General features: G+C 36.9%; 1 protein-coding gene across 2 annotated transcripts in view; it reads right to left on the reverse strand.

Annotated features, from left to right (window-relative positions):
* Positions 1–13,283, reverse strand: part of LOC145662788 (uncharacterized) — a 71,494-nt gene that overhangs the window by 18,134 nt on the left and 40,077 nt on the right. For both annotated transcript variants that reach the window (XM_081728671.1, XM_081728670.1), the window contains exon 6: positions 10,589–10,687. In XM_081728671.1, the coding sequence (XP_081584797.1) occupies positions 10,589–10,687 (99 nt within the window). The remainder of the gene's footprint in view (positions 1–10,588; positions 10,688–13,283) is intronic.

Raw genomic sequence — 13,283 nt, forward strand, 5'->3', positions numbered from 1 at the left:
TAGTCACTCACATGCAAGTAAATGGAGGGAATATGTGCATGCACCTTGAATGAATTGTTGATAACATTCGCAATACAGTAAGAATGAGAAGTATAAGGAAGGTGCCGATTTATCAACACGTAATATACATGTGTGACATTCGCATTACATGTAAATACCATGTATTAGCGTATAGCATGGAAAACGCATGATGTAGAATATGTTATTTTACATTTATCATTTTCGTGAACATGCGAAGTGTGTAACTCCCGTACGTGCAGTGTACAGGCAATGTACAGGTGAACGAGAACATTCAATGATCATGATTGCCAATAAATGGATAAACAGATACGTGTGGTGAACAAGGTGGATTGGAGCTTCGACATTCGCTATGCAAGGTACTGACACATGTACAATACATGGGATTACAACTGAATACATTGCCTGTACTATCTCCGTGTACATGCGAAGTGTGAATCCACCTATATGTAATGTGCAGGTAAAAGGAAAATGCAATGATCATAATTGCCAATAAATGGGTTAAACAGGTGTATGCAATGAACAAGGTTGATTGGAGCGAATCATTAATGTTACAGGTGTAGGAAACATGTAATATTTAGGTACAAAGTCTCCAGTTTGTCATACACATATACAAGGTCCTGACACATGTATAGTACATTGGAATAGAATCAGACACATTGCCTATAAGATGAAAAGTGTGAACTCACCTACATGCAGTGTACAGGCAATGTACAGATGAATGGGAACATGCAATGATCATGTCTGCCAATAAATGGATTAAACAGATACGTGTAGTGAGTAAATAGCTTAAACAGGTAAATGCGATGCACAAAGTTGATTAGAGTGAAGCATTCACGTTACAGGCGTAGGGAACATGCAATATCTAGACATCAAGTCTCCACTTTGACATGCACACACACACACACACACACACATATATATATATATATATATATATATATATATATATATATATATATATATATATATATATATATATATATATATTGGGACTCAAAATAACGACTAAAGTTATATTATAGTAAAGCTAAAGGGAACTGTCCAGCATGACACGTTCTAACTAAATGTCCATAATTTTCTTCTGAAAAATATTTTCATTTGCACCGAATCTATAAATCTTTTGCACTACAAAGTCATTAAGAAACTTCCTCAATTATTGTATAAAATCTTACATGTAATAGCCCATATCACGAAGTTCTGAATAACTGATTTCAGTTATAAAGGAGTTTCAACTACTTCCTAGCCATTTAGAAGGTATACTGTTTTTGTTATTGTTGTTGATCTGAGTTTAATATCCTGTTCAGCACTGAGGCTATGAGACATGGACCTATACCTTAACGTGGGATTCGAAACACATGATCTACCGAGAGTCGAACCCGTATCTCCCGCTCCAAAGGCGAGTACGCCAAGCAGCCAGAAGTTCTTCTATCGCTATCGTATCTGAATCAGACGACTGGGACTTTCTGCATATACAGAAAGGGCACCTCTTGCGTCGGGTATATGTTCTGCAGTTCTGCTATGTATCTATGTACGTTTAGTTACGTATCTATTTCTTATTGCTCTTTTGTACTACTTTTTACCTAGAATAAGACAACGTATCTATTAATTAAATATATCTTAAAGGTACAAACCGTCCTAATGTTATAATAGTATAAAACAATTAGTCAGAACTGGATAGAATTTTACTGCAAATTATCTAACCTTCTATGAGAATTTGTGAAGCGAATCATGCAGACGGCATATCCGAATAACTGATTTTTTTTTTTCCATATTCATATTATGGGATTATTTTATTAGCGCAGACCACTATTTATGCAGATAACATAGTCAACAGACTCACTAAGGAGTGATCCACTGGCGTCAGTTGGCTACTGAAATGCAAACGAAGGTTAATGATATGTCTCCGAGAGGTGGAACACATCTTCAATAAAAGAAATACAAGCGGTGATGTAGTCAGAAAATCTAAGAAAGGGTGACCTTTGGTGAGATCAAGAAGTTAACAAGATAACATAAAACAAGATCTTACAAAGGTGAATAATAATTCAAACCGGACTGGCACGGAAGAGGAAAAAATCGAATTAGTCAGTTTTCTAATGGTCATTTTTTAAATCCCGTGTGCAATTTAATGGTAGAGTATTATGGATGGCATCACTTTGTTCCTTATAAGTTAGGGAATTGGAAAAGTGATGGTGAACATGTCAAACCCACGACTGGGAGCAGGTGGGGGGAAAATGATGAGTCATTGCTCGCTTAACCCCTTATAACTTTGCTCCTAATCATTCGATTTTAATTTTCTTTTTTAAAAAGAAAGGTCTAAGTACGTTCTATACATTATGTTATTAGCACCTTTTACGTAAATGTAGCCATTTTGGTTAATTTCAATTTCATTTGACAATTTCATTTATCATTTTTCTATTATTTATTTATGCTAAATAGCTAAATTTATAAAAGAAGCATGAAATACGAATAAATTTTTATCTTCAAAATCATTGTTACATAAAACATAAGGAAAAGAGCAATATATAAAATCTAATATTTCACTCAAGAGAGGCAATTAATTCTTTTTAATTATCATTACACCTATTCCTACAATTTATTATATTATGTGATCCATGGTAATATTAATTCTGTAGATGTTCATGAGTATTTTCAAATATGTTTTAATTATCATGGAATAAGTACATACTTCAGTCATGTGTTTTCTTATTATTAATTTACTGAAAATAAAGGATACTCTTCTTTTGGTGTGAATCCACACGTTAGTTATCGGGACACTTCCAGAATCTTACTTCTTCTTCAGTCTGCCTTCATAACATTAATTCCTCTTAAAATTTTAATATACACTACACTACACTACACAATGACACCACATTCAGAACGCACCAAGAAAAACAAGAAATAGTTAAAAGGGGGACAAAGGAAACACACAAACGCTTCCTGATTTTCATTCCTTCACATCACAAGGATTTCACGCTGTTCAACCGATCGGCAGCAGGTCGAAGACGGACGGACTGATTCACGAAAGAGTAGAATAAGAAGTTACATAACAAAGGTTTCCCCTTAATCGAGTTATGACAGTGCTCAGTTCCTCCTTACTTCACGAGATTATCCTTCGCATTATCCTAGTAACAGATTCCATATCTGCATAGTCCATTTCGAGGTACCCATCTCATAACCACAATTCAAGTTCATCGCTGAGAGAAGGTTTTTAGGTCCACAAGGAATATTACTTTATTGGTTCATATTGCCCTTTCCCATTAATAGTCCAACCCTAGTTAGTCACTGTAAGTAGTTCAAGATTCGCAATATGTGCTTTCCGCCATATTAGGGCTTGAAAATGTGTTCTTTTTATGACTGAACGCAGAGTATCGGTGAAGGATAATAAACTCTCGTTTCTACTTAGTGAGATGACACTGATACTAAAAAATATATTATCAAACTCTTCATTATAAAACTAGCAAAACGACAACATACAATATGGTTAATGAGATATACCTTGAAATTATCATCAACTTGAATTTAATTTCTGTTTAATAAAATATTATTGAAATATATGACATACAGAATAAGATGCTTGAGGGAAAGTTTATGTGTAGTTTTCGAGAAAATCAAGAAACAAAAAAAGAAAGAAAAAAATCCTTTTGTGGAACTAAAAAGTCTTTTGTTGCCAATAATAATCGACAGTTTTTATTTGCTCCAAGAAATTATTATTTATTTATCTACTACATATACAGTAAAATATACTGATTGTTGTTTATCTTTTCCTAACCATGACATATATATTCTTTATGGAAATACTACTTGCGAGTAAGTTTAATCTTCATGGAACACATATTTTAAAAAAAAATGCTAGCTGAACTACGCTCTATACACAGCGCATCATCCACATATGATTCACATATTCATCATGAACCTCCTTGTCATTCCTCACAACATCAGTATATATTGCTTTACAGACAAGTGAAAGACATCTTGATAAAAATCGGCAAGGGGTACAAAATAAAGGAGAGATTTTTTTCAATATCTCACATCGTTTGCAAGATTTGAGATCACTTTCTGTTGGGATTTCTAATTCATGTACGATCAGTGTTTTCTTTCTTCCTGCATGCAGTATGTAATAATCAAGTACATTGCACACACAATTATAATGTCAGTGATATATGGTGTTCATTGGGGAAAACACTCCAAATAATAGTTAGTCATCTTAAACTGGAGAATTTATCATTATCATTTGGCCATGAAACAAACGGCTGAAAGCCATGCAACCCCTGCATACAACTATTTGGTGTTGGAATGTATACAGGGTTCCCCCCAAAAAAAGTGAAGATCGATTTCCCTGACAAATTCTTGTTTTCCCTAACATATATTCTCGAATATAAATGGTAAGATATAGGGCAACTTCTATCATACACTTTTTTAACGGCCTACTCCATCCCCATACTTGTCCAACACACTCCTTTAATTACTACAGTAAACCCTCGTTAACACGAATTCCAAGGGACTGAAAACTCAGGAGTTCGTGTTAAAAAAATTCGTGTTAACCGGGGACCCACATTTTATTATTCGAATACATTTTCTCCATACATACGCACTACAGTATACAGACTATACATGCCACGACAGTATATTAGGAAAACACTAGAGATGGTATCGAGACGAGACTGAGTAGTCTCGGTCTCGTCTCGGTTCCAAATTCGAGACGAGACTGAGAGTTTCGGTCTCGTCTCGATTTCGAAAAGCACGGCTCGGTCTCGGTACCGTCCTCTGAAAAGTGAAAACACTACAGTAAGCTTATTATCCTATTTTCGAAAATCAAGGTCAAGTTATAAAATTGACAACTCCGCTAGCAGGTTCGGCATCGCTAGTAACGGAAAGGTATTTATGACTGCTGTCCCCAGTTTGGAGTTACAGGGGAGAGAAGACGTTTTGTCTCGAGCTGTCACCAGCTGGTCTGCCAAGCACCTGCATGTTCAGCGCTTGACGGAGGACAGAATCAACACCTCATAAGAGAGGAAAGATACCCGTTTCTGGTTTTTCTCTTATTTACAAGGCAATTTTCGTCTGTATAAATACTGTATGACAAAAACTGCTCTGGAGTGAAATCTAAAATAAGAAAAATAATCTGGAAAAAACTAAGGATTGAAAGTTCGTGTTAAACGAAAACATTTACTGACTCAAGAGACTAAAAATTAGTTCGTAATTCGTGCTAACCGAAATTCGTGTTAACCGATAAAACTTCCTATAAGATAACGTACAGCGATGCCGGGACCGAAATTTTATTCGTCCTAACCGAGTGTTCGGCTTAAGCGAGTTCGTGTTAACGAGGTTATACTGTATTTACATATTTATTATGTTCAATATGAGTAATTGTTATTTGCACAAAATTTATCATGTAAGTATATAATAATATGTGTATGATACAGTACCATATGCCTTGACATTGCAAATTAGACTTTTTTGCTTGAAAGAACATTAAAAAGCAATATAACATGCAGTCAAGAATATATTGTCAACTCTCCCTGAAACCATTGCTATCAGTCTTAAAATGAAATGAAATGAAATCTTTAAGTTTTACGTTCCACGTATATGCCGTCTAGGCTAAAGGAGACAGTAATCATGAGAAATAAATGAAATGGTGAAATGAAGAAAGCAATCAGACGATTGCAATCTTTCAAAATCTCCCAAATTCTGTTTTTATATGCAAATATGTAAGAAAGACTGCCAGTGTAAATAGTTGCAAATACATTTAAAAACAATTTGTATACAATTAGAGAATAGATGGCACCACACTTTTTTTTATTACTTTGTTGTTTGTCTCCTTGTATGGGCAAAGCCGTGGATTCTCAAACCGCTGGATGCTAAAAGTTACCGTGCCGTTTGAGAAAGGGGAGGAGGAAAGCAGTTTAGCTTCGTCTTCCTGCTTACGAAGCGTGCATAAGGAAGAAGAGGAGAGAGCACTCGACGAGAAGAAGAATCAAGCAAACAAGGTGTTTTTCTCTTAACGCATGCGCACTATAATAGCCATATGCTTCCAACGTGTCTTTTTGTCTACCGTTTCGTGTGAGTATTCGTTACTTAATGTTGTCAATCTCTCCAATGCAAATGTGAATTGATTCCAGGAATCATATGTCTAACTTTACATCCGAATCCAAATGAATACTTTGAGTCCTTGGACTCGCAAGATTTCGAAACGAATCCGAGTCTTTTGAGTTGTTTTCAGTATTCGTTCCTTTGAGTATTCAAGAAGAGTCGTTAATTTGTAACGACCCATCACTAGTAAAAATTTCTTCCAGCATTGTGACATACTGTTGGCTATGGTAGGACTGGAACATGCCGACATGACAGATAACGGTTTTTGAAACTGTTACTACATTTGTGATTTATACAGATTTTTGCTTAACACTTTCCCTGGCAATGCGCATACAGTGAAACATCCGTGTCCTGGCAGACAATTTTTGGGTTTTTCTGTCTGTGCACGTATTTATTGTGTTATACCAAGGTACATCAAAATAAATGAATATGATTCATACATTTTGGTGAGGAACAACATCACATATTATTAACCATCCCTCTCTTCTATTCTATATAATCCTTTCCCCTATCCTCCCCTCCCCTCCCCTTCCCACTCAGTATATTGTCTTAGTGTGATACGCACGGAAACAGGGAATTTTGCACAAAGCTACACAGCAATTAGAACACATAACGCTAGTTTCTTTGCGAACACCGTGTTTTGCACAGACACGACACTTTCGCATTGCAGTTCCTTTTTTCTTCTTGCTTGGTAGGACGTGGATCATTTTGTGAACTTTCAGACCTCCCTGCAGACGATTCGATGGATCCTTAGCTGGTGGTCTTCTTATCCTATCTGGTACGAGGTCGGTTGAAGTTACTGTTGAAGTAGATGCCGTTTCTGGTTCCTCACACATGTCCTTTTGCTCAGCTTTAATTTCTTCAATCTGGCCTGTCATTTCCTCCACTAAATCCTGAATAAAGTCCTTTAGTTGATACCTTCCATTCTTGTATTTGCCAGACGTTGTGGATTTCTTGAAAAGAATGAAGCTATTTAGTATTGCCATTTGAAAAATTACAAATACAAATTTTTTGGTCCACTTGATTGTCTTCCGCGAACATGGATAGTATTTTAGAAGCTGATCAGCTTTATCTACACCTTTCATGTATTTGTTGTAGTCTCGCACTATTTCTGATTTTACGGTTTTCTGTCCTTTTTGTCGTGGTTTCTCTATTTCAACCATGTTTGCTGTATGCATAGTAGAAATCAGTTTGCCTTCCCGCTTATCTTTCCACACATGAATAAGAACTTGTCCTCTTCGCATATACGTCGACTCCCCCCGTTTTAGCTTCTTTGCCTCCAGTTGTAGTTCTTTCGGGGCTCCTCTGTTCATCCTAAATGTACCACATACGTATTATCTCTCTGCAGAAGTACCTCACTCAGATCTACGCTGTTGTAGAAATTGTCCTGATATAGATGGTAACCTTTATCTAACAACTGCGATCCTAAGAGATCAAGTACAAGTTCTTTTATGGGTCTTGATTTTCCTGTATACACCTCTAGATTCCAAATGTATCCTGTAGCAGATTCACATAACATGTATGCTTTTATTCCGTACTTAGAAGGTTTGTCCGGCATGTACACCTTGAAGACTAGGCTACCCTTCCATGCGATCATACCCTCATCAATAGAAATCTCCTTTGTGGGAATATATGCAGTCCTAAATTTATTCACCAGATGGTCTAGAATATATCGAACTTTGTATAATCTGTCTTCACAATCATTTGGTTTAGCATTGTTGTCGGCAAAATGTAAAAATTTTGATATTTGCTGGAAACGACGTAATGACATTTGTTGACCATACTAGGGAGTATAAAAGCATGCACTGGTTGACCAATAGTCTTCAATTTCCGGTCGTTGATCAATTCCAGTCATAAAAACTATTCCCAAATACTTCCACATTTCCCTAGTTGTTACATGTTTATAGTTACGGTCCCGAGACTGGGGAGACAGATCATGAGTATCCAGATACTGATGCGCATACCTATTTGTTTCCATGGTAATGTAGTTTACCATACTATCATCGAAGAACTCCTTCATATACGACAAAGGACTGCTTTTGTTTTTCACGTCCATTTTGATCCCGGAATCCCCACTGAAATCAACAATAATAGGTACACTATCAACTCTTTGCCATGAAGATGAAGTATTTGGCATCTGTGTGCACAAATTACTTTCAGAATCACTGTCAGTCATATTTTCATCATTTTCACACATAATTTCCTCCTCCCATGCATCATCATCACTGCTGTCTTCCAGTTCTGGTATCATCGATTCGTCGCCACTGTCATTATCTACACAGAGTTCATTTATTACTTCTGAAAGTTTATCAACTGGAATCACCTCTTTCTTGCGTCGAGCAGCCATTGCAAATCAACTGATTACATTACTTCAACAATGAATCAGTCTGACTACACACACACAAAGTAAGACACTTAACGCTTAAACATAAGTAACAACATTTACGAAGTGTATTATGTACGCACAACCGACGTCTTCTGTTTTGCAATGTTGCCAGACCCAACTAAATCTAACACAATCTCAAAGCGTGAAAACACGCCGACGCCAGGGAAAGTGTTAAGACGTTTCCCTGTATTTCCTTCCTAATAACATATTGCACTTCACTTTAAAATTAATAGTTCACTTCTAAATGGACGTAGATGTCGACCGAAAATTAGGTGAAAACATCTCTTCTTTTCTTTTTTAAAAGAACTTGACCCCTTTAATGGAAAGTGCGCTTACAGATGCGCTTTAAAAAATTATTCTTCCTCGGAGAACGTGTCTTCTAAAGACGCACACTGTTGAATCTATCCTTGGCATAGTTCTGCCTTTTAGTGCGATATATATTATCTCTTTGTTCAAAGCAGCACACACACGCCCTATTAAAGGATTGAGTGAGAATTTTTAATAGTACATTATGTTCCTTGATTTTACTTTTAATGTTCTACATATAACTTATTTACTTTCTGCTGCTTTTTAAACCTCCCCGCAAAATAATGAACAAATACAAGGTAACCAAAAAAAGTTCTTCCCATTCTCCAGTAGTGATAAACAAAGAGCAATACAGTGGACGGTATATATCTTTAGGTTTCGAAATCATCTCATCAGCATCCAACACCTTTTGCCAACTTTCCTGCAGCTGTACAATATCATGGTTATAAAACTCGGCGGACATTGATGCAAGAAAGTCCATGAGTGCATTCCACATGTCTCCCTCGTTTGGGAAGGATCTCCCACGAAAGCAGTTGTTGAGGAAATGAAACAGGTGGTAATCTGTTGGCGCAAGGTTCGGTGAATATGGTGCATAGCAATGTCTCCCGGGTTCTCTTTGCCACGTATGGCTTCGCATTATCGTGGAGGAACAGCACACCCTTGCGATTCACCAATACCGGCTCCTTCTGCCGTAATTCACTATACACCCTTTGCAACTGCTAAGAGTAGAGGTCAGCAGTGATGGTCTCACCAGGTGGAAGGAGCTCGTAATGCACTACTTGCCTATAATTCTACCATACAGAGAGCAACTTTCGTGGATATACAGGTCTTCTTGAGGTGTAAGGAGCAGGGTCACGTGACAACAGTGTCTGGTATGCTTGGGAGTGTCACACAGTACCTGCTTTGCGTTACCAGTGAGCAAGCAATCAAAGATGGGTGTATTCAGGTGCCGAGTGAGAAAGGGCTAACAGGTTGTCATTCGTTGTTCCTTGTTGGCCGTCGACAATGTGTGTGGTACCCACTTGCTTAACCTGTATGACTTCCTTATTCCATGCAGGTGTAGTCTAACTGTTTCAACGGAAACAGAACTTTTCTGCAAGTTTATCACACGATAGACCACTGTCCTCCTCGATTGCTACTTTCAGGGCCTTGGCATCCAATACATGTGGTCATCCACTGCGTGGTTCATCCGAATGGCTCACATTTCTGGAATGGAATTTCTAGAACCAATGCCTGGTGGCGCTCGTTCACAGCATTCTCCTCAAAATGCCTGGCTTATGTGATGACTTGATGCCGCAACTGACAGACCCATTTTAAAATTATACAACAAACACATGCGAACAAGCTGCTTAGATGATTCCATTTGTCTTCGACACTTGACGAGCTATGACTGCTGCATGGTCATGTCTGTATTATTGAAGCTCGATCGTCAGACTAATTCTGGATCGCTTGCAGCCACGTGCGTAATTTCGTTTCCTCTCTGCGAGCGCATTATTAATGAGACATCAAAAACGACAAGAATTTTTTTGGTTACCTTGTATTTCTTTCTCCCAGGAAATATAAATACGAGGTTATAAGTAAAATGAATTCTAGATGTCTTATTCATATTAATTTATACGTGCAAAAGAAGACAGACGTGTAATGTTGAGCACAAAACAATCATGGTCCTCTCTGAATTTAATCTATGTTGTAAGTAATTAACTAAATGAGTTGACAGTCAATGAAACTTTCTGTCTAACAAAATCCTATGAAATGTAACTATTTAAAGAAAGTAACTATACTTACGTTTTCTCTTAGAACATGTTTTCCATACTAAGAATGATCCAACTATCAATATTACAAATATAACTGTTGTGATCATTATGTACACCACTTTGTTCCTTCCTGAAATTAAATAATAAATAAATAAATGTATTACATCTTAAATTGAAAGAAAAGTATACCTAAGCATTATTGTGATACAATATGCATATAATACAGTACACATATAATATCCACCACGAACAGTATGGTTCGTTATTTCCAATCACAACTGAATGAACTGTAATCACATTAACTCTATTAGCAGACCTCCCAGCGTGATATTGAGAAAATATGACAGTTTGATTTATAAAATAGGACAGTTTGGTTTATACAATAGATTAGGATTAGGATTTTAGATTTGGCTCTCGGCATCTAACGCCATTTAGCCCGTCTCGGCGAGCACATTATCCGTGAAAAGGGAAGGAAGGAAGCGGCCTGGGACCTTTAAGTTAGGTACCACCCCGGCATTGACCTGGTGTGAATGAGGAAACTCATTCAGAATGGCTGTCCTGTAAAGCTTCTTAAACTTTTACGACCGAGTGCCCCCACCGGGAATCGAACCCGGGACCGCCCGCACCGAAGGCGAGAGCGTTAGCGACTATGCTACGCGAGGCCACAGGTTTATACAATAGAATATTATGCTCTGAAACACAGAAAAAAGTATGAATGTGTTGTAAGAAAAAGCCACTCTTCACCCTGATGGGTAAATGGAAACAAGACTTAGATTAATACGGAATAAGAGTATTAACCTTTTACTTTTTAAACTTAGTACACCTTATTTTTCGTTACTTCATATATTTCTAATGAAAAAGCAAGATTGATAACTTATTTCTCAGTAATGAAATATTTGAATCTAATTAAACATTGAATTATTTCACCAACGGAATCTGAAATAAATAATGTAACAGCATTTCATTCATCATAGCTCTGCGAATTATATATACACTTCTAACAACTAATATACAACATAATTTTCAATTTCCAGTTCATAAATAATTCCCAGGATTTTCACCATTTTTCTGCTATCCATAACTTTTCCAGGGCGTTTCCACGACACACTTTTATATCCAGGTTTTCCAGGACACGTGGGAACCCTGCATATTATGTACAGCAATATTGGAAGGCGCTAGGATATGTTGGTGAATATCAACAAACCTAAATGCCTAGCCAATACTGCTGCACACACTGCTGAAAGAAAATGCTAACACAGCTTGCATTATAAGAAACTGGAGCATGGCAAGGTTTCTCAGCTAAGTTTCATTGAGGAAGAATAAGCACATAGAAAACAAAGAAAAAGAAAGCGCGGACATGGGATGATAGTAAAAAGCAAAATAATAATAATAATAATAATAATAATAATAATAATAATAGTAGTAGTAGTAGTAGTAGTAGTAGTAGTAGTAGTAGTAGTAGTAGTAGTAGTAGTAGTAGTAGTAGTAGTAGTAGTAGTAGTAGTAGTAGTAGTAGTAGTAGTAGTAGTAGTAGTAGTAGTAGTAGTAGTAGTAGTAGTAGTAGTAGTAGTAGTAGTAGTAGTAGTAGTAGTAGTAGTAGTAGTAGTAGTAGTAGTAGTAGTAGTAGTAGTAGTAGTAGTAGTAGTAGTAGTAGTAGTAGTAGTAGTAGTAGTAGTAGTAGTAGTAGTAGTAGTAGTAGTAGTAGTAGTAACTTTCCCTCAGAAAAAAAATATAGGACACATTTAGCATATTGCTAATATGTAACGATTTAAATTATCACTAGAACTGCCCTTGGCTTGTATTTTTAATAATTCAATCATTGAAAAATACAGGAAATAAAGGACAAGATTAAAATACACATGTATGCGATAAATACACAAATTTCCAAAATATAGGAAAGAATAGAAAAATAGAACAGCTGGGAGCCCTGTATCAGTGAGAGTTAAATTCTGTGTTTCTTGGAAATTCCTTCCTCCTTTGAAAGGGGTTTATTCTATAATTTGACACTTAAAAATTGCTATCTATTGTAAAGATGTACAGTAAAGCACTTTCTGAGTTCTAAATTCACCACAGTGACACATTTTCATTCAAGGAGAGGGTATGTCACTAGAAAGAGTTACTAGAAAGGGTATGTCATGATCACTTTTCATGCCCATTTCTGCAACATATGCATAGTGAAACAGTCTCGAGAGAATGGGTTCACATTCGAGGTGCCTACTTCGAAAGCTGTTATGACCTATTACATAAACCAAGAGCTCCTCACGAAATAGTTGTCCCCGAAAAAAGACGGCTCCAAGGAAAGTAAAACCCGCAGTGCTACACAGGATCCGCTGATTAGAATGACAGAAAAATCCACTGACCCAACGTTATAGCCAAGCTAATCAATTTGGCACTTTAAACTGTGAATGCTACCATTCATAGGCTCGTAAGGCCCAAGTACAATCTGCCCACATGCCACATTGCGGAACGAAAAACAACTGCAGGAGAGTGTAAGAAATATCCCTGGTGGGATCCAAATGCCAGACAGTCGTCATAATGGATGTAGGATACACACATTTCATTACCGGTGATCACATTCGGGCGCTATCATAGCATTACCACGATGCTCAAAACCGCTGTTAATTGTTAGGAAAATTTCCAGCGTGGGTTTATGGTTGTTATGATGTTCGGTTAAGTAGGGACATTGCTGATTCACAAGGTTGATAAAAATGTGAAAGTTAGTGTAA

The sequence above is a fragment of the Thermobia domestica genome, chromosome 10 (genome assembly GCF_964235325.1).
Source record: "Thermobia domestica chromosome 10, izTheDome1.hap1.1, whole genome shotgun sequence".
NCBI classification, from domain to species: Eukaryota; Metazoa; Arthropoda; class Insecta; order Zygentoma; family Lepismatidae; genus Thermobia; species Thermobia domestica.